Source organism: Lineus longissimus, chromosome 12 (genome assembly GCF_910592395.1).
Source record: "Lineus longissimus chromosome 12, tnLinLong1.2, whole genome shotgun sequence".
Lineage (NCBI taxonomy): Eukaryota > Metazoa > Nemertea > Pilidiophora > Heteronemertea > Lineidae > Lineus > Lineus longissimus.
Genome location: NC_088319.1, coordinates 12735841 through 12756762, shown reverse-complemented (window position 1 = coordinate 12756762; position 20922 = coordinate 12735841). Strand labels below are relative to the sequence as shown.

Below are 20922 nucleotides of genomic sequence, written 5' to 3'. Positions count from 1 at the left end.
TCTTCATGTTCAGACACAATAAATTGCCAAAAGGAGCAAGCTACTGTCTGCTGGACAGGTCTTATCCCTCATCTAACTTACTGGCTGCTATCCCTCATACAATGATGATTCAAAAGTCTCAAAAAGAGAGTCAACTCACGTCAGAATGTTTTTGTCTGATGTTTGGCAAAACAGCACAACAATAAATTTTGATAACAATTTCATTTATTTATTTACATATAAGTTATATTGTACAACTAGCATACAATGATGACATAATACATTTGATTTACCGGGATATCACTGCAAGAGTAAAGGGACTGTAGCATTATTTGATAATCTTTTCGAAGAAAATCCTTTGAAAACTCGAAAAATCAAGTGATAACCCCTTGTAACGTCCACAACAAAGGAAATTGAGAATTTGGATCATATAGTTCACATTACATGTATTATTATAAGCACATTTAAATGAACTCTATGGCAATTTGTCGAAAGCACCGTACAGCCTAATTATAACTAACGAAATTGGCAACTAACAAATTTCAGCATTGACTCAGTCTGTCTGCCTACCACCCCGAACAGAAGATATGAATTATATGCCAAACGCTGCCACTATAATCAGGCAGCCAATCAGAATCATCAGAGCGATTCGATTGGTGAATGACGCCACCTAACTGACACTAACATAATAAAGCTTCGTCTGCTATCTGTACATCAAGTGCTGCATCGTGGTCATAAACAACTTTGTTGGCAAAGTTAGTTGGAGTGATCACAATTGTCTTCATCATAACTGAGCCTCGCCACCCAGTATTGCTTCTTAACTTCACTGGCTATCACATATGGTGGGTTGTACTGCTATTGGCTGCTTCAACCTAGAGGTGAGGATCAAAATTGCTGGTCTCAATAACTGACTGCCACAGAATCCGAGTGTTATCCTCAACATTTTGTCATGAATAAACACTAGGGCAGGCTCCCAGGGCAAACATGAGTCACAGACACAAGATACCTATCTGCAGTCTGATTTTTAATCGCAGGGCGAACAGTGAATCATCTTGTCAATGAAATGTCGATTGTGGCAAAAGACATAATGCTTACAGAATGCTAAATGTCCAACATTCATTTTGCCTGTATCCTGACAATAACTTCTGGTCACACAGATCTTAAGAAAGTCACTTAGCTGTATCCATATATCAGGTGTGCCAATGCCAAGTGCTTTTTTCACCAATCTCAAAATCATCAGTATTCAGTATTCACTACGTCAGCAATCTCCTTATTCCACCTGCCATTCTTTGAAGAAATCATTGCCTTTGTCGTCTACAACAATGAACGCAGGGAAGTTTTCCACCTCGACTTTCCATATGGCCTCCATACCTAATAATAAGAAGAATGCATTGACGCAGTATCATAATATTTGCAGCTTTTATAATTCTGATTTGAATATAACTACAAACGTGGGTCTCTTTAAAAGTCCTTAGGGCAAATCTTATCAAGTTCTTGGTCTTAAGACAGACACTTGAGGATATCAGAGGTAAAAAAATGCTTCACTCGAAGCTCCCTGCAAATGAGCATGCTAAATCGCTGCTACGTCAAAAGATGACCGATCTTTTCTGGTGTTATTAGATAAGTTGATAAACAAAGAGACAAGCATAATGTGATTAAAGACAATTTCATCCAGCTATACTCACCTAATTCTGGGTATTCTAGAACTTCGACTTTCTTGATGCTGTTTTTTGCTAAAATGGCAGCTGGGCCTCCAATTGACCCCAGGTAGAAACCACCATGTGTTTTACAAGCCTTCGTCACCTGAAGAAAAAGAGAGGGTGAGAATTGGAAACGAGTTTTGCTTACTAAATGTCCAATGGATAATACTATTAAACATGTTCAAGACTGATTCGAGTTTTTCCCGCTCTAGTTGCCACAATGCAACACTTAATTAGGCTCCAGTATTTTCTTTGGGAACATTTACATAAATAAAGAGTCCACGAAGTACCACTTCTGGGCCCGAATAAGACTAAAAAAACCCTCTATCATTCTTGCCTCTAATGAACACTCTGCAATTTAGAGATTTACAATTGACAAAGTATTGGTTTCGCTACCTGTTTGCTCCTGTTCCCCTTGGCTAACATGATTTTACTACCGCCATTTGCTTGAAGTTGATCAACGTAAGAGTCCATGCGGCCAGCCGTCGTGGGTCCAAATGAGCCGCTAGCGTACCCCTGTAAGCAAGGGAAGAACGACGATATAGACACGGAATTTGCTGTGATCTACATGTAGTTTGCATGGGGAGAACAAAATGCCAGTCAACTTTCCTTGCAGCATCGTATGAACTTTAAAAGCAACCAAACATGATAAACGTGGTTTAAGAGAAAATCAACAAATGTGGCAGACTTACATACACACACGCGGAAAATCTACCAGGAATGAATAATAACTTGTGTAATACTTATATCACGACTTAAGTAGTCCATGGTACACATATGTTGTCCTAACAGAAACAAATGCACGCTGGGCAAACTGTTACCTCTGGGGTCTTTGCAGGCCCAGCATAGTAGACCGGGTGATCCTTGACATACTGTGGCAGTTCTTCCCCCTTGTCCAGTCTCTCCTTCAGTTTGGAGTGGGCGATATCTCGCGCAACCACTAACGTCCCCGTCAGACTCAGCCTCGTTTTGATTGGATAATTTGTCAGCTCTTTCAGGACAGCGTCCATGCCCTTGTTGAGATCAACCTATAGATAGTTCACACTTTAAGATTAAGGCCTAACAAAATCAAAGTCTTAACCCTCACTTCTCCCATGCATAAACTAGCTCTCAGCACTGCTCTCATATACCCTGGTGCAGGTGACAGTCTTGTAGTATACACCCTATTGTCTGTACTGGTACAACGGGATAAAATGATGAGGAAATTTTTTCTGAAGCCAAATGTCAACAAAGTCTACCAGAGAAAAAATACTGGCTTACCTGAAGTACTTCACCTCCAAATGATTCGACATCTATATCTGGTAAATATTTTGATGGGTCTGTTTCCAGTTGCTCCAAGAACACACCATCTGCTGTAATCTTACCAAGGGCCTAAAAGAAACAAAACAACAAGTCAAAGCGTTATCAGAAAAATGGCCTTTGGACTGTGGGGCTGCTCAAAATTAGAAATGTATATGATTGAAGGGTAGAGCTGCACAAAACCAACACAATGAAACTTGGCATGAATACCGCTTTTGTACCTCAGGTTCACGGCCATTGGTTCATGACGGCATTGTTAAAGTTTAGGTGGAATACAGTAGAACCTCTCTATTAAGAGCACCCCAGGGATGGACAAGGTCGGCTTTAATGGGGAAGTGTCCTGATTACAGAGGTGAGGACCTTTGAATTCCTGAAACCTCACCTGTCTATCGGCAGAACAAGACACTCCAATTCCAACAGGACAAGACGCACCATGTCTCGGCAGGCGAATCACACGCACGTCATGACAGAAATATTTCCCACCAAACTGTGCACCAATCCCTATCGATCTCGTCATGGCATGGACTTGTTCCTCGAGTTCTACGTCTCTGAAACCCCTTCCGAGATCATTACCTGGAAAAACAAGATCATATATCGTCTCACTAACTACCAAGTCCTGTGACTGCTTATTCGAGGTGATTTAGCAGAGCTACAGGTATGGTATTTCTGATCCTGATCCCAGGTTGCAGTGATTAAGATCACACGTTTGCGTGGCACTAAAGGGAAGGTAACAATTCTTACCAGATGTGTTTATATGATCCAAATATCTTGCTGAGGCTAGTTTGACGGTTTTAAGACAAGTCTCCGCGGATGTCCCACCGATTACGATGGCCAAATGATATGGTGGACAGGCTGAAGTTCCCAGGGTCTGAAAAAAGATATACAACAATGACCATCAAGGGGGAATCAAATCAGATGTTCCCAAAATCAAAGCATGATATGTGGGAGTCACTACAGATAGTTTGATGCAGTAGTTTGCCGTAGCTCCTACCTTAATCTTTTCATTCAAGAAGGTCATGAGTTTCTCAGGGTTCAGTAGTGCCTTGGTCTGCTGGTAGAGGAACGTCTTATTTGCCGAGCCGCCACCTTTTGCCATGTACAGGAAATGATACTCGTCACCCTGTGTTGCGAAGATGTCAATCTGTGCCGGGAGGTTTGTGCCTGTGTTCTTCTCTGTGAACATATCAGTCGGGGCGACCTTAAATCAGATTTTGAGCATTAAAACTTTTACAATATCACATTCAAGAATTAAGTGCAAATGATATACGGTACTCAGTGATGAGCATGAACCCTCAAAAACATTTTACTTGAAGAATTTCTTGAGCAGAGAAATCTGGAAACTCATATAGAGTAGAGGTGAAGGAAAAATCTGAAAATACTGCATAAATCAGATTGTGTCATATTCACATACCTGTGAATACCTCAAGTTCTTGCTTGTGTAAGTGTTATAAACACCTCGTGATATGGCTTCAGCATCATTACCATCCGTCCACACATACTGGCCCTTCTTTCCTGAAAAAAGTTTTGAAGACACCTGGTGACAAATTATCTCTTCTGTCTGCGTGACCTCATTAAGCCCGAGGGCCTGGGGCTCAGCTGAAATACCCGCAAAGTGTAAACGGGCCTGACCATGTGTAAAATTTCCCCCAAATGTGTAAGGATTGGCAGCCCTGCAACTGGAGTAGAAGGTGGCATGTCTTACCCATGCAAATAGCAGTTCCTGTATCCTGACACCCAGGCAAGACCATGTTGGCTGCTATGTTGGCATTCTTCAAGAATTCGAGAGCAACATATTTGTCATTGTTCGAGGCTTCAGGATCCTTCAGGATGTTCGAAAGTTGCTGGAAACAAATGGAAATTTACTACAATTTGAAATATATCTAACCAAATGTTTTATTGTCAACATGATACACCTTGGAGTTTCTCACTGGTGTACAAACTTCAAACACTTTTTGGCATGGTTTGGTGTTCAATCAGACTCTATTGCAAGATACTCCCTACAAAGAAAAGGCCTCATCTATCTCATAAAGTTCCCAGGATACAGAACAATTCAACAATCTAAATTTTTACTCCATCTTGTTTCCTTCCAAAATTCAACTGAGAAATAATCCAATGAAGTTCAATAACTTTCTAAATAGGCCTACATGTATTAAACAAGGATAAAAATATTTCCAAATTAACAAGAAACTAAAATATTACCTGCAGATGGCCTGGCCTCAATAGGTGAGCAATGTCTATCATGGCCTGCTCGGTAAGGAGAGTAAGGGCCTCAGGCTGGACATGTAGTACCCTCTTGCCCTTGACATCGAAAGTCGAAACATAATCACCTGAAACACAACAGAACAGACACTTTGGGTAAGTAACTTTACTTTCACTGCCATGACACACCCAAATTCTTTGTATCTGGTGCCAGTGTCTGTGAGGTCTAATAAGGGAAGACCTATCCAAGTGTCAGACAAGTCAGAGGTTAACCAAGACATACAAGACCATAATTTGATGATCTGAATGTATTGTTCTGCACACATAATGTTTTACCTGTGAGTTTTTTGTACGGTTCCGAATGTGGTGCAGTGGTTTCAAAGATATCTTGGTATCGGAATTGTTTAGGAGGCACAGCTGTTGCATATAAAGCTTTCTGTTTTGCCACGCTGTGAGAGATCAGGCGGCCAAATCGTTGGCAAAGTGATGCCCTTCCCAACATCTGAAAAAGAAATAATTAGATAGTGAATGAGTTGGAGAAAAAAGGCATCGCCACAATGGAATTTATAATAATTTAGACCTTGATGGCATGATGCCTTAATCATCATCATCAACAACTCATGGCGCATAACTGAATCAATGAATGAAGGGCCAGCCAGGCCGAACCAAAGGAGAATATGCGGAGGCATACACTACACCTACGCCGGCTACACCGGCTAGGCTAAGCTGGCTAGTATAACCAAGTAGGGCCTACCCTCTCCACTCAGGTGGCTCGAACTATATTCTCATGACCACTGCAAACAAGAGGTAAACTTTTGTGTGTACCACATGTGGTTGTTCTGTAATGCAGTGAGCAGTTAAAAACATAAAATATGATAAATGTCAAAATGTGTCAAAGAAATTGTTTTTGAGACACCCTGTGTACGTGTATGGAAAGAACAAAATCAACACTTCTAATTGCAATTAAAACACCAAACCGGAACGCTCTCCTCATGAAACTGACACAGTACATGCAGATAGTTGAAATTAATCATAATATGCAATTACCTTGATCGATTATCGTCTTATAACAAATATATCCAAGAATTTAGGAGTAAATTTCCTTCCAAAATCTTTCACTTCTGCTTGACCTTGCTCGCCCCCTATCGTCGAAATTAAGCTGTCGGTCCCTGTCGACCAATGAAAATGGATGTGACAACGAAACTCAGCCAATCCAAATCACTGAGAGCCTCCACAGTGGGAAATACAATTTTGCTTATTTTCTAATTTTCCGCAAATGCTGCTGATTTTCACCGAAATATTCATCCAAACCTTCAAAAGTGAAGAGAAAAATGTCTACTAAACGAGGCCAAATGATTAAGATTTTATTCGTGCTCCTATTGGTGCAAGCACAGGGCACATCAGCATTTTTATCATGGTTTTTCGGGTCAAAACAAACAGAAAACTCTGGATCAGCTGATCCTCAGCAGAATGAAAATGAAGTTGTTGGCAGTTCGTTTATGGCAGAGTTGCGGGCAAAGAAAATGAATTTCGATGTTAAGACTACGGATGAAAAGTTTATTTCTGATATGACGGTGAAGGAAATGAAGAGTCTGTCCCCATTGGATGGTTGTTATCATCAGGTAAGATCATAAATAGTGATAAATGACTTGTTACTTTTTGTATTAAACGTGCAGTGTCCAGAGCCAGAGGTATGAGAGTCGTATCCCTAGGTCAAAATGCTGAAGGTACAGGAGTTCTTTTGCACATGCCCAAATCGTTTTTTTCTCAACTGCGCTGGCCCAAGTCGCAGCTTAGAGTTCATTTTGGTTCAAATCAAAAGATTTGCAATTCGTTCTATTCCTCGTTCCCTGATCTTTCTTTCGCAATATTTTCAGGTGATGACCAGACTAAGGAGAACATGTAGCAACTTGAATGAAGAACAAGTCTCCAAAATCGCTGTCCAACTCCTCAACTGTCAACTGGAGACTGAGAAGAGACCCACCTTCACATGCAATGATGACATGACGCTGGCAGAGTGTACGAAGAGCATGGATCCCACGGTGTGGAACTCCTACCAGATTGTCAGCAACCGAGCGCGGGCGGTGTGCTATTCAATCAGACAGCAGCAGTTCCGATGGAAGAGCGAAATGGCTGTCAATCAGTTGATGCACTCGACTGTTGAACAGCTCAATGCAATGAAAGATCTCAAGGTGATTGTTTTTTGACATTGAAATACTTTTGGTAAAATATTACAAAAATCTTGGTCAATGATATGTGGAAAGTGTATGTAGTTTCACATTGCAAGAAAATTGAGGTGTGCCCTTGTTAATTTCAGGATGGACAAGAGACAGTTGCTCAAGCCACCTCAAGTGTATTGCGCAAGATGTACGAGGGCCAACAAGACTTGATGGTTGGGCACCAGTCGCTGAAGGAGGCCCACAGCGACGTGCATCAATATGTAGCCGACAACCTCAAAGAGCTCACCAGAGAGAAGGCACTGATTGCTACAGGGAATAAGGAACTTGCTGAGCTGATTGATCAGATTAGAACCAAAATGGGTGCATCCTTTTGAGCTTCGTCATTCGTTAATTCAAAAAGATGGGTTGAGAACACAAACTGCTTAGTAAATTTTGCTCATGATTATTGACTCTTCAGACAATATTTCTGCAATAAATTGTTGGAGGAAAGAGGCTGGCAACCCCCATGTTTTACATGAAATGCAATCTGTCCCGGCATGAAAATGAATATGCAACCTGTTTTTGTTAATACATGTAATTGTCTTGTCCTTAGATGATGCAACTCACCAACTCTTGGAGCAGCAGGAAGACACGCAACAGAACCATGAGGAGGTCCTGAAAGACCTGTCGGAAATCAGATCCAAGGCAAGAGAGGTCTGGGAGAAAATAGGTAAGGTATTGTTTAGCTAAGTTGAAGTGTTTTATTCTTGCCTTGAAGACTTGCTCTTCACAGTTAATGATTTTTTATGCGTTTCCATCAAAACAGGGGTCTTGTTAGGCTCCACCAATGTTTATTATTGAGCAAACACAAAGTACGGGGGGGTTCTGTTTCACAGCCGTCAAAAAAGACTTGATTATATTTACATGATAGAAAAATAAAGCTCGAATTTAAACAAACCTAAGAAGGACTCCATCAAAAACTTACGCATCGCTGTCTTTCTTTCAGATAAAAGTAGCAGACATGTTCTCCACTTCCATAATGAAACCACCGAGCAGTATAAACGGACACTGGACAACCTCGAGAAGGTGAACAATACCATCAATTACGTGCTGAGCTCGGTCAATTCCATGCAGTCTGGAATTGACACCAAACTGAAGTGGTTGACAGAGCTCCTTGGAGGAACTGGTGAGTGGCCAAGGTTTTTTTTCATCGATTCTTTGTTAATTTTCTTCTACTGTGACTTAGAGGCAAGAATCGGTAACTAAACTTCTCATCAGACTAAAAAATGTTTATCGTCTTTTTCAGATGATAAACTTGCTTTCTTGTCTGTTGGAGCCATCCACATGGTCTACTTCCTCCTGGCCGCGCTGTCTGCTTCCTTCCTCCAGACTCCTTGGATCACAAGACTTATTGTCATGATTGTCGTTCCCCTCAATGCCCTCTCTGAAATCCGTCAGGGCGTCAGTCTAGACTTCAGTGCGATGACGCTCTTCATATTGTTCTCAGGTGCAGGTAAGTCCTGTTTGAAATGTCCCACTTCGGCAAGAGCCTGAAACACATGGCAATTATTGATGCCAAATAGACACTCTCACACAGAGGAAAAGGAATGTGTGTCCCTGAAACCTGCCTGCAAGTACACAGTTTAGATTGCATGCACATGTCCAGTACTTGGCCAACCTGCAAAGTACCCTACATGTATATGTCAGGTTGGTATGAGTCTAGTACCTGGCCAAATGATTGAAATATTATGTCTCATTACAGCAAGTTGGTTCAGCCAGTACCTCGCCAGAGCAACAAGACCGCGACTACATATAGGTTTGATCAAGCCAGGAGATGACATGGCCGCGCCATCTACTCCCTACCGTGCTCCTCATACATCGCCAACTTCTCCTATTTTCACTCAAATGTAAGTAAGGCCAAAAGGAGTTTGGAGCAGGGTAAAGAAATGTTTCAATTTGAGGGCTTTGTGGGCAGAAAATAAAGGTTACCGGGTTCTTGCATGCTGTTTTTCAATTATCTAGAGCTTCTATTCTGTATCTATCTCAGCTACTTGCACCCCACCCAAGTATATTCTGTTCTCTTTTCACCAGGGTTCCCCCAGTGGTTGAGCAACCAGGACTGTCGGACTCAGACTTGAAAAAACTTGCCAGGACATTGAAAGGTTACTTGAAAGATAGTCGTGGTATGTATTTGGCACTCAAACGCTGGTTTCCCCCAAAAATATATAAGCGAGCCTTATGTACTTTGGTTGAGACAAAAAATTATCGTATTCATCTCATTCTACCCATTTAGGAGAGAAATGTATTGTTATTATTTTCCAGCCAGCAGTACCTGTGCGTCCACTCCCCTCAATCTCAGTCGCATCTCAACCGACTCGGCAATCGGCACGCCAAACCAGTTGGATGACACAACGTGCACTGACGCCTCGAAGTTGGAAATTACGCAGGATGTTCATCTGCCAAAGGCGAATGAGGTCAGCGGAGACATGACCGAGAGTATATCGTGCCTGGATGGGACAGAGGACTTGTCAACCTCGAGGATGACTGAAGGCAACATGACGCAGGATGTACTGGAGAGGACCGATATTATGGATATAAGGGTAAACTGGAAGCTGCCACATTTTTGTGGGTGTTTTGTTTTGGGGGTATTAACGAATAACTGAGATTTGCACAAAAAAATCACAAAAAGGTATCCTTTGATTGAAAAAACCAAGAGAAATTTCAAAATGCAAAGTCGTGAAAACTGATGATCTTGATCAGTTGAAGAAGATTTAGTAAAACGCTTGAAAATGTTGCTCACATAAAATCGATGAGAAATTGTATAGGTAAATCTTTCTTCCAGCCTGAACTTGACATTGTGCGTCGTCAGTTAATGCAGACTCTTACCGGGGGTGAACCACCCAGCCATGCTAGCAGATCAAGGAATGTGAACAAGTCGCTGCCCTCAAGCCGCACCGCCACACCCACACGAAGCAGCCGCAATGCTACACCCGTCCGTGGTCAGGGTAGTCGTAGCCATACACCGGTCAGGTGTCAAACTCCAATCAATTCTTCAAGGTACACATATCCACTTTCGTCTATGTTTCATTACATGTAGTGTTATGTGCCACACTCATTCATCTTTTCAAGTCTTATTTTTTGCGATGAATCCCAGGTGATTTGTAAGTGATCAATGTACGAGTACCAGTACAGTAGAACCTCTCTATTAGGGACACCCTTCGGACTGATAAGTGCTGTCCTCAATAGAGAGGTGTTCTGATTAGAGAGGTCAAATTGAATGGAAACACCCAATTTGGGACCAAAACGTGGGTCCTTAATAGAGAGGATGTCCTTAATAGAGAGGTGTCCGCTAAGGGAGGTTCTACTGTACTTGTACATACTTATGGTATTTATTATACATAGACTGCTTACCGGCACCACAATCCTTGGTTGACCGAAGCCAGCCATGGGTCGATCACTATCAATGGCATGAATGCTGTGCAAGAATACATGCACAGTTCTTGAATGAAAGTTTCTGCTGTGTTCTTACCATCAGTTTATCACTTCATGTATTCTCGTTCCATTTCAGAGTCTCTAGTCGTCCTGGAACTCCCTCCAAACCTTTCTGCCAGGCCCTAACCAATGCCGGGCAGCCGTGCAAGAATCGCTGTACCAGTACGGAGAGTTACTGCCATGTTCACATCGTCAAAAACTCTGACAGCCGACCAACAATTAATCAAACGAGAAATATATCTACCTTGAATACGAGCAACCTTACCAAGAGCTTCACAACCTTGAACCAAGGTAGTTTTTCCAAGAGTACCTCTGGTTTGGAAACTACGCAAGATTTCAACGAGACGGAGGTCAATGTGACACATTAGTGATTGACAGTGGTGCTCCATGTATATCAAAGTGAAGCTTTGATGTTCAAAGGAATTTACATTATGTAAACAATTGATGATTTATTAAGGAAGCGGTGTCATGGCAACAAGCAATGCTGTTGTTGTCATGGCAATGGCAGTACATGTACATGAATTAGGCTGTTAGTGTTAGATGTGCACTTCTTCAAAATAACCTTTCTTTTAAACTTTGGTTCTATTTTATTTCAACAAATCATTGTTTTCACATTGTCTCGGTGTGATATTAACATTTGGTGCAAATTATATTGTATTCACATCTTTAAATTGAATAAAACGTATGTTTTATAAAGCACTTCTGTTTCAAGTTTTATCTATCAAGGTTAATCATCTGTATTTGTGTCCCTCACTCTAAATACCCCACCCCAAACCCCTACAACCAGACATTGATCAGAGGCTATGATGATCCCAACCACTGGGCAAAAGTGTCACACACAAACATTTACGCTGCAACACAGACTGGAAGATCAGGGTGCACCTTTAAATGCCAACTGTAAAACCTTTCAAAAACGTGTCTAAGTGGCATTACCAGAGGTATGGGGTCCACTTGCCATGGCATGCATGTATACACTCTGGTACAAGGACCACGGCTTTCATTCTAATCCGACAGACCCTCTTTAATGTACCTCATTGATCGAGCTGGACGAGTAGTTCTCTAAGATTGGACCCTCCAACAGTGACAGTTGCCGAGCTGTACCAACTGATCAATCAAGCCTTTTGTTTGAACAGGCCGTCCTCGTTTTCTCCTCATATTGGTCTTCTCCATCCATATATTACTGTCCTTTTGTTGTGAAGTTCTGATCACAGAAGTCAGATAGAATACACATCTAGGAAGAGACAACCATTCCGATATCCAATTTCAAGTGTGCAACTGTGAACTACTGACGACAGCCAGAAGCTCGGAGTAATCCAACAGCATCAATAATGAACATGGGCATCACACTAATTTTATGTAAGGACATTTTTAATCATCAATCTAGGATTGAATGCGATAATAATACAGTGGTAACGTCTCTTATAATTACAACATTGTACGGTAAATAATCAATTAAGTCACAAGTACTGTTTCTTGCTAATTAGACCAAGTTACGATGCTTATGTTTGTGTACCCTGAACTTCCAAAAGGTATTCCATTCAGCAGACCCATATCTACACCATAAACAAAGTTCTAAAATAAGTAACGCAGAAGTTTAAGTCAGTTGGCACTTGTTTTAAAGCTGGAACTTTCCAGTTCAATCTTGATTCAGACATGAGTGGTGACCACCAAGTCAAGTGCACATGGGTATAGTTACATTTTGAATGCATGTAGTAACCTTTCTGTCCAGTTTTAGTAACATTTCTGTCCAAACTTAATCAGAGTTCATAAACAAAATAAATAGAATAATAGCACATGATATTAAACTCTCCCTCTTCAACATAAGCACTAAAGTAGCCGCAAAAAAAACTCCTAGTAGTGAGTCCCAGTAATTAGGGACACAGTTCAGATTGTACATGTGATGAAACCCCTCAACTAATCACTATCCCCATTTAAACTCACACAACATGCATGAGTTAGAGTAAAACTGTTCAATCACAAAAGCGGAGAAATGCAACCTACAGCCTAAATCTACAGCAAGTACAATACATAAAATTCTGTCCTCGAAAAATTATTGTTTGCTGAAACCCAACTTTCATTTTGACTTTGAGACAACGTTTGGGCGGTAAAGAAATATCTTTTTGACATGCATGTACATGTATTTGTCCATCAAGAAAAATATTTTGAGTCGATAAAGAGTAGTAAAGTTACAGCAAACAATTGTAATTTTTCAGATGGTTTAATTAATCTACGACAATGGCAGGAGCCTGCGTCTTCCTTCCCTGAACCCTGATATTGATAGGATATTGTCTTAAGCTTGATTTTTTCCGGACTTGATAATTTCGATGAATTCGGGTTTCAGAGCTGCACCACCGACTAGGAAGCCATCCACGTCTGGCTTAGCTGCTAGTTCGTTGCAGTTTTTGGCGTTGACAGAACCTGTGAAAGAACAGATGCAATTTTTAATGTGGCACAAGTGTAACTGGTGGTATGCAAATCACAATCCAGTACTTTTTTAAAGATTATGCAGACTGTCTGTAGTTTAAATCACAAAGTCGGAAACAATTTTCAGCAGGCTGCCTAAGCTTTGAATATCCCATTTTTGTCACGTCCTTGGCCCTATTATAAAACTTCAGCAAATTTCATCAGCAGTCCTTACCTCCATAAAGAATCCTAAGATTAGCCGATACCTCAGCTGAGATGTTATCTGCCAACCATTTCCTGAGCTGGGCATGTACCTCCTGAGCTTGCTCTGGGGTCGCTGTCAGCCCTGTGCCAATAGCCCACACAGGTTCATAGGCCAGGACTACTCTGCTCCAGTCGTTAACATTAGCTGCAAGTGAAACACATTTATTTATTTAGAACCAAAATAAATAGGAATAAGTACCAGCATGATAACAGAACTTACCGAGACCATTTTTTATCAAAAACTGCTTGGGGGGGGGTCGAAAACCATTGTTATTTTGATCTACCCCCTAATTTGGGCGCACTCTGTTGATTAAAGTTGTGACAGTGTATTGGATGTCTTTGAGAAACCTGGCCACAAGATTGTGCTAAAATTGGATTAGGGGTATTATATCTTGATGAGCTTACCCTTAATTGCTTCTAGCTGCCTGAAGCAAACCTCCTCAGTCTTTCCAGCTTCTCTCTCCTCTTTTTTCTCTCCAATACATGGGATGATTTTGAGACCAGCTTTAAGAGCGTAGGCACATTTCTCACCGATCAACTGTAAGAACAGAAAGAAATTAGCATCAGTTATTTTAGCTTTCATTATAAAGAGAGAAAAGGCAGGGGCTGAGCTACAATTCCAGTGGGACCTAAAATAAATGTAATGGAATGCAATTGTTAACGGCATCACTGTTTAGTAGCATATCAGCATAATAACTAGTGCTACATGTATTTTGGCTTGATTTCCTCAATGTTTTCCCCTACCTGGTCCGACTCTCCAAAGACGTGTCTCCTCTCCGAGTGTCCCAAGATGACCCACTCACAGCCACAGTCTTTGATCATCTCTGGGCTGATGTCCCCAGTGAATGCTCCCGACGCACATTTGTAGCAGTTCTGCGCCGCTACTCCGAAGGCTTTGTTGAGTTTCTCTCTTGTAAAATCAAGATAGACTGGTGGTGGTGCCACAACAACCTCTGAAAAGGAGTAATGATAGAGGAATAGCTCCAGTAAAGAAAATAGAAACTGTGCCACTACGCCACCACGGCTTCTCATGCACAAAATTATTATTAATCTGAGACTAATGTCCAAAATATATCACTGATTCTAATCTGTTTACAAAATTGCCATTGAGGCTGCAGTTATGATCATATGATGGTACACATGATGGTCATCTGCCTCATCTTTCGAGATGGACTAGAGAATCTCAGAATGTTGTTGGGCTTTGACATATAATCATGCAACTCAAATGATTTCATCTGTAAAATGAGACAATTCTTCATTTAAGGCGACTGTCCGATCGGTCATCATTTGATCAAATCAAATCAAATCAAATCAAATCAAAAATATGACAGACTCGTTTTTGGGACACCCTGTCTGTGTCTACTATCGGATATCCTCCCAGTTTTGCAAAAGGCACTTTGAAAATCACCTGTTGTCTCCACTACGCCATTCTTATTTAAATTGTCAACAAGTGCACTGATGGAGGCTTTAGAGCCGTTCATCTTCCAGTTACCACCGACGAAAAATTTCCTGCCCATTTTGTTGCTTTTGGGAGAGAAAACAGGGTAAGAAAGCCGAAATCTGAAACCGGTTTTGACCTTGAAGTATCGGTACGCAACGCGCACTTTTGTCGGAGAAAATATGTGTACAAGGCAGTGCTACTGACAATGTTAAATTTTGATGTGCGTGAGAATAGCGGCTTATTATATTTGCCAGAACGAATGACGGGGTGCGAATGGGAAAGGCTTATTTTACTTAGCAGAACATTGGAGCCACATTACGATGGTACCCGGTTGACAGATTGAGACGGACTGTTGTTCATTTCACTGTTGTCTGCCTTTTGTGACATCTGAGTACATCAATTTCTTCTATTATGTCCTGGTGCCATTTAAGGCTCATCTTGGGTGCGACATGGGACTCATTTTGTCACAGTCGTGGTGGGTCACATATAATGACCTGAGACAAAGTCACAACCAATCCCAATACATGTACTTCACATTCTGTTCTAAACTTGTGGTTCTATTGAATTGTATTCTTGCAGTTACAAGAGACTCTATGATCTTTTGTGTACCACTGTCCAGCAATTATGACCAAGCTTAATTATATGTAGGCCTAACGAGTGCGAGGGGAGGAGCATTCGGCTGATCTCGAGGATAACGTCCATGCTTTGAGTAACCAGAGGTCCATGGGATCGGTCGATTGTGTGTGGGGGGGGGGGGGGGGTAAATTGTGTTGCTTTCTCTCTTTGCTTAGGGAATACAAGCAAGAAAAAGTCATTGACTCGCTAGTTGTCTAGTGTGTTGTTCGAAAAAAGACTAGGTATATATGAGGATCATCAAACACGTTACACAAGCTCAGGCCCGGAGTCTTGAGAGTGCATAATATGATGGCATATTGACCCACAGTAGGCAAATTCACAATAACATGTACAAAGAACACTAAAAACCAATTTAATGATCATGTCGTTGTTAAATATCAGCTTTTTCAAGCGAGGAGATAGCACGCTCTTTTTACATCCAAAATTGGCATAACAGTCCTGATATCCAAGATCATCAATTTGCACCATGACCCTAAAAGAAACAAAATTTCACCTTCGAGGCGAACACAAGATGTGATGTGTATCATGAATCAGTGGTATAATGTTCTAATAATTCTTGATGATAGGGTATCATTTTCAATTAAACCGAGAAAATATTAGACGCCAGTCATTTTCTCACAGCGCGCACTCACAGCCGGCTGACTTCTCATGGGGACAATGGCGCCAATTATTACATCTGTTGAGCCCGTCAACGACTTGTGAAATGATTGTCTTTATGCCCCCGCCACGTGCCACGCTCCCATTGTTATCAAATCCTTGTTTTATCGTCAACCTGTTGATTGGTCAAGGCTAGTCACGTGCCAGGCGGCTGATAACGGGAGAGTGTCGGCAGGAGTAAGTCAAGTGAGTTACACGAAGTCGCCAATAGAGGTCCCTCCCATCTCACAGTACATCGACGCTATTCATGCTTAGTTACTTAATCTTTCTTAAGAGGTGACAGATCAGACAAGAATGTTTAATCCTGAATCTAACACGACCCGGTCCTCTAATTGCGCATATTAGATTTAGACACCTGAAGATGACCAATTTGACCCTCTAGTTTCTGCTTTTAGTTCATGGCACTTTCGTCACCGTTTAATAGCAAAGAAAACATGGAAAGCCACTCTAAAAAGGACGCGTCCTGTGAACGACTAGAGATGATTTTTGTTTTGTGAATAATGTTTTTATGCCTTTGTGGCAAGTGCGTCTAGCCATATTGATAATAATATAGTATCGATGCATGTCATACTTAAGAACAGACAAATTATTTGACTTTCGTACTTACAGCTGCTTCCTTATCCGGACCCGGGTGTCCTAAAACAGGATAGAGGAACAAATCTAGCAGAAAATCTTTCATTTCTAAAACAATCTCAATTAGTCTAATACTAGTACCGATGCATGTCATACTTAAGAATAGGCAAATTATTTGACTTAGGTACCAAAGCTGCTTCCTTATCCGCGTGTCTCCTTAGACAGGTAGAGGAACAAGAATTTAAAGCAGAACCGGTCATTTCTAAAACAATGCCCAATTAGACTCGAATTCGACGTCCAGGCCATGTCACATTCTACATGTATTAGTCCATCTCTGCTTTGTTCTTAGCACGAGACAGCGCCGAGACGATCATTTCACGGTTTTCGCGTCCTTTGGGAGTGACAACGCAACACTATGGGAGCTTGGCGGTTAAGTTCCAAGTGGCTTGAGACAAACAATAACAAACTTTCATCAAAGCTCAAATGCTATTGTTGGAATTAAGCCCGACCCGCCACGCGCCTTGGTAACGTAATCGCCTAGCGCGTGCCCCGGACCCTCGTGATTGTCGAATTGCCATCTGATTGGTTCACACCGTGGCAACAACACAGGTGGTTCGGTGGTCCGTATAAAAGGTTGGAGAAAGTGTGCGAAATTCAAACCTATTCTAACATTCATTGGAACTTGACAATTGTTGATAGCATGACTTTACAAGGAAGAGAGAACGACAATGATATCATGTATGACTTCGACAGGGCGGTATCTCCAACTGACAGTTTGGGAGAGAACAGAAAGGTACGCATGATATTATTATTCCGCATTTCAATTTTCTATCTGATAGTGTTAGTTTCTTACCGCGTTTCCGTTCCTTTTAAAGGGAGGCTATAGGCATGAGGTAGGTGCATGGTCTAGTTTCGATGTATTGTAAGATGTGGAGAGAACCCTATCGGCGAATTCGTGTAACTCAAACTGACGACTTGCCTGTTTGATATAACCTCTTCTTCTATACTTTACCTGGAAACCGTGGATTGAACCGCATTCCTTTATCAAAGTCATTCAATGTTCTTGTAAAGCAAAATCTCACATTTCATCTTGTCTTACCAGGCAACAGCAGGTTAAACATCCTCATTTCTATGGGTTTTTTTCATTGTGTAGCCTAGGTGTGTTCACATTTTTAATGTTTCTGGCCAATGTTGGTGTTTTATCACAGGACTTACAAATTCCGTTCTTACATGGAAATTATCTTTTCAATTATTTCTCAATGTCAAGTCAATCTTTACAACTATGGTACCCTCATAAAAACAGGTGTTTTCTTAACATTTTGCATTCAACAGCTGACTCGCGCCTTGGTGACTTTGTATTTGTCCCTCACAAACTTGGCAAAAAACACAAAAAAGATGTCAAAACACTCTTGAGTTTATTTATGGGCTAGCCAGCTGTCACGTTCTAAGCCGCTAATCTTTAAGCGCGTGTTAACCGCTCGTGGCTAATACGCTCATTCTGAATGGCGCTAAATTGGAAAGAAACAATATTACGTCACCACGCCACATGGCGCCGGGCGTTGACAAAAAAAGTTACGTCAAGGTGGCGCGAAACGATTTTTTTCTTAATTTTTGCGCCAAAATGGCAAATGACCCCACTTGTTTTTTTGGTCTTTTTATTCAGGTAAGGAGTTTAACTCCCCGGTTCAAGGATTTTTGTATACAAAATTTCGAAAATTGTTCATGTAGTTATAACACCCTGTCCACATATTATAATTGCAGATGAACAAACCGTTGATAGAGAAACGACGCCGAGCGCGCATAAATAACAGTCTGAGTCAACTCAAGATGCTTGTCGTTGGTGTCTTGAATAAACAGGTAAGATCCTTTTCTACTAATCATACTAATTGATCAATTATGTGAACAAGACAAAAAGGATATTTTTAAATATTCTGCAACTGACCGGAAAATTTTCAAAAGCGAAATGATATCAGCACATAGCAGGCGGAATTAAAGGAAAACATTAAATTCAGTACTTTCCTTAGACCTAAACTTTGTATACCGGTTAATAATTGAGCTTTCGACTTGCACGATGTCTGTTCAACTGTTGATACCGGGATCAATAACAGACAAGAGGGATAAAGTCCGCCGATTGCCCGCGTTCTAAGTCATCATTTGCGGGTCCCGAACCTGTTGAATGGCATCATCGTCCTGTTTGACATTTATCTTCTGAAAAAGCACAGAATAATGCCGTGTTTCATGGCAGCATGCAGACAAGAGCACAGATACTCAGTAAAACAACTAAAGTGGCTGTCGGTGACAACTCTACAATCTTCCCTCCGACCAAATTCCCATTTCATGATCACATCCGAGTTCTTAACTTTATACATCTTAAACAAAACAGCAACGGACCGCATACTTGTTGAGCACATGTGGACCATTCGCATTGAATTTTCATCACTACTTGTGCTGTGGGGTCCTTTGTCGATGGCACGCACCAGCCGATCTTTGACACACTTCAAATTGGTCGGATTCAATTGTGACATCAATGAAACACTTAATTTCCACATACCGCACCAGAACAACCCTTCAAAATTGTTCAGCTCATCCTCTTCAGCTAGTTGTGGTTGATCATTTTCATTGAGAAGGCTCCCGTCAGCTGCTTCATAATTTCTTCGACTAGGAAAGAGTATCAAACTTTTAGTCCGTATCCAACTGCATATGGGCGTTTTTCAAAAGTAGTCATCACCCCAACATTTGGCCAACATCAAGCTTTTTGAAGAAATCTAATTCACTTCTTGAAACTCGTCCATCTGACCATTATATTCTTTTTGCAGACGTCGCCAAAGAACAAGCTGGAGAAAGCAGACGTGTTGGAGATGACGGTCAAGTACATCAGGAATATCCAAAAACAACAAGTCACAGGTGAGCAGACGATATATGACGTCAAACTCAAAATCAAATGTTTTGTTTATGTTTTTGAAATATTGATGAAAAATTGGATTGTCAGCGGCGGCCTGCATAATGTCAGATAAGAATATATTGTTGAGGGTGAAATTAAAGATATACCCGTTTTCAATACAAGACTTTGTCCAGTTTTCGACTGCTGACTGTGTCATGGCGTCACCGACTTCAAGCTGTACAGCCTATGATTTTGCAATTCATTTTATATTGGTCCTATCCCGAAGTTTTTCCTTCTCTGCATTTATCATTAAATCAACAAATGTCTTATGCTACCCTTTCTTGTGTTTCAGCTGCCGCTACAACAGACTCTGACGTCATCAACAAGTATAAGAGTGGATTTTACACATGCGCACAGGAAGTGACATCATTCCTGACAAAGGAGAACGAATGCATCGACGAGTCAACGAAACTTAAGCTCCTTGACCACCTCGCCAACTGTATGCAGTCATCGAGTTGTAGAGAGGGTGCTGACAAAGGAACGAAACGGACCCAACGGGAAGGAAAAGTTCACCTGGCGTCACCGCAACAGAAACTGTCAAAGTCAATAGCGTCATCACCTTACCAGATGACCACCAGAGGTCTTCATCAAACTCCCCCTGGGCAAGAGAACGCGCCGCTGCGAAGACACCCGCTCCGCCAGGCGGCGTCACCTCTGTCGACAATCAACCAGAATTGTCTCTCGTTGACGCCGCCACCTTCAGTCAGCTCACCGAAACTCCACCCTTCAAACAGTTACGCAGACGACTACTCGCCCCGCTCCTCACCCGTCTTACTCTCAAACCAAGGAGGATCATGGACCAGAGTATCATATCCAGGTGGCGCTGCTAGCTTCAACAGGAACAACACTTCCGCAGTTGACATCCCCGTGTCCTCCTTGTCATCGCCCGCGGACGGTTACCAGGTGTGTTCGCCCGAAGGACAATTCGCACAAAAGACGAGTCCGCTCCAGGGCGAGGTTCCATCACCTCTCTTTTATCACGACAACGGTTTTGGGCTGAATGTCAGACAGCCCGATGGTGGCGACGTCTGGAGGCCGTGGTGAACACGTTCTATGCCACTGTACATGTGCTTGTAGACTCTTACCATAAATTAATAACACATAAAGGTGTCACAGATTTCCATCATTCATTCGAATTTTTAATGTTATTGTTCTCTGACATGTACGAATATCTTTACA

The 20922-nt window shown here is 41.6% G+C and overlaps 4 protein-coding genes across 4 annotated transcripts; 2 read left to right on the top strand and 2 right to left on the bottom strand.

Annotated features, from left to right (window-relative positions):
- Positions 1 to 192: 192 nt before the first annotated feature.
- LOC135496687 (fumarate hydratase class I, aerobic-like) lies at positions 193 to 6319 on the bottom strand. Its single transcript, XM_064786154.1, has 13 exons — positions 6225 to 6319; positions 5514 to 5679; positions 5178 to 5305; positions 4681 to 4819; positions 4390 to 4490; positions 3970 to 4176; positions 3720 to 3846; positions 3361 to 3551; positions 2940 to 3050; positions 2501 to 2707; positions 2076 to 2195; positions 1665 to 1782; positions 193 to 1350 (listed from the first exon to the last, which is right to left on the bottom strand). The coding sequence occupies exons 2-13, from the start codon at positions 5677 to 5679 to the stop codon at positions 1250 to 1252; spliced, it is 1716 nt and encodes a 571-aa protein (XP_064642224.1). The 5' UTR covers positions 6225 to 6319; the 3' UTR covers positions 193 to 1249.
- Positions 6320 to 6465: 146 nt separating this feature from the next.
- Positions 6466 to 11442, top strand: LOC135497033 (protein brambleberry-like). Its single transcript, XM_064786690.1, has 11 exons — positions 6466 to 6799; positions 7055 to 7369; positions 7495 to 7717; positions 7950 to 8066; positions 8343 to 8522; positions 8643 to 8849; positions 9099 to 9243; positions 9428 to 9519; positions 9659 to 9936; positions 10179 to 10393; positions 10905 to 11442. Exons 1-11 carry the CDS (start codon positions 6509 to 6511, stop codon positions 11194 to 11196), a joined length of 2355 nt encoding a protein of 784 aa, XP_064642760.1. The 5' UTR covers positions 6466 to 6508; the 3' UTR covers positions 11197 to 11442.
- Positions 11443 to 12164: 722 nt separating this feature from the next.
- Positions 12165 to 15083, bottom strand: LOC135497124 (triosephosphate isomerase-like). The gene is made up of 5 exons (XM_064786854.1): positions 14904 to 15083; positions 14240 to 14448; positions 13901 to 14033; positions 13467 to 13640; positions 12165 to 13246 (listed from the first exon to the last, which is right to left on the bottom strand). The coding sequence occupies exons 1-5, from the start codon at positions 15010 to 15012 to the stop codon at positions 13119 to 13121; spliced, it is 753 nt and encodes a 250-aa protein (XP_064642924.1). The 5' UTR covers positions 15013 to 15083; the 3' UTR covers positions 12165 to 13118.
- Positions 15084 to 17502: 2419 nt separating this feature from the next.
- LOC135496550 (transcription factor HES-1-like) lies at positions 17503 to 20787 on the top strand. The gene is made up of 4 exons (XM_064785913.1): positions 17503 to 17595; positions 18564 to 18659; positions 19619 to 19706; positions 20036 to 20787. The coding sequence occupies exons 1-4, from the start codon at positions 17503 to 17505 to the stop codon at positions 20785 to 20787; spliced, it is 1029 nt and encodes a 342-aa protein (XP_064641983.1).
- The last annotated feature ends 135 nt before the right edge of the window (positions 20788 to 20922 follow it).

Excerpts from the sequence above, each read along its gene's own strand:
- LOC135496687 (XM_064786154.1), bottom strand. The coding sequence starts at position 5,679 with ATGTTGGGAAGGGCATCACTTTGCCAACGATTTGGCCGCCTGATCTCT. Across the intron at positions 5,306-5,513 it reads ACCGTACAAAAAACTCACAG|GTGATTATGTTTCGACTTTC; the intron begins GTAAAACATTAT and ends GTTGTGTTTCAG. Across the intron at positions 3,051-3,360 it reads CTTGTTCTGCCGATAGACAG|GCCCTTGGTAAGATTACAGC; the intron begins GTGAGGTTTCAG and ends TGTTTCTTTTAG.
- LOC135497033 (XM_064786690.1), top strand. The coding sequence starts at position 6,509 with ATGTCTACTAAACGAGGCCAAATGATTAAGATTTTATTCGTGCTCCTA. Across the intron at positions 7,370-7,494 it reads ATGCAATGAAAGATCTCAAG|GATGGACAAGAGACAGTTGC; the intron begins GTGATTGTTTTT and ends TGTTAATTTCAG. Across the intron at positions 9,244-9,427 it reads TCTCCTATTTTCACTCAAAT|GGTTCCCCCAGTGGTTGAGC; the intron begins GTAAGTAAGGCC and ends TCTTTTCACCAG.
- LOC135497124 (XM_064786854.1), bottom strand. The coding sequence starts at position 15,012 with ATGGGCAGGAAATTTTTCGTCGGTGGTAACTGGAAGATGAACGGCTCT. Across the intron at positions 14,449-14,903 it reads TGGCGTAGTGGAGACAACAG|AGGTTGTTGTGGCACCACCA; the intron begins GTGATTTTCAAA and ends ACTCCTTTTCAG. Across the intron at positions 13,641-13,900 it reads GCAGCTAGAAGCAATTAAGG|CTAATGTTAACGACTGGAGC; the intron begins GTAAGCTCATCA and ends TTTCACTTGCAG.
- LOC135496550 (XM_064785913.1), top strand. The coding sequence starts at position 17,503 with ATGACTTTACAAGGAAGAGAGAACGACAATGATATCATGTATGACTTC. Across the intron at positions 18,660-19,618 it reads TTGGTGTCTTGAATAAACAG|ACGTCGCCAAAGAACAAGCT; the intron begins GTAAGATCCTTT and ends TTCTTTTTGCAG. Across the intron at positions 19,707-20,035 it reads CCAAAAACAACAAGTCACAG|CTGCCGCTACAACAGACTCT; the intron begins GTGAGCAGACGA and ends CTTGTGTTTCAG.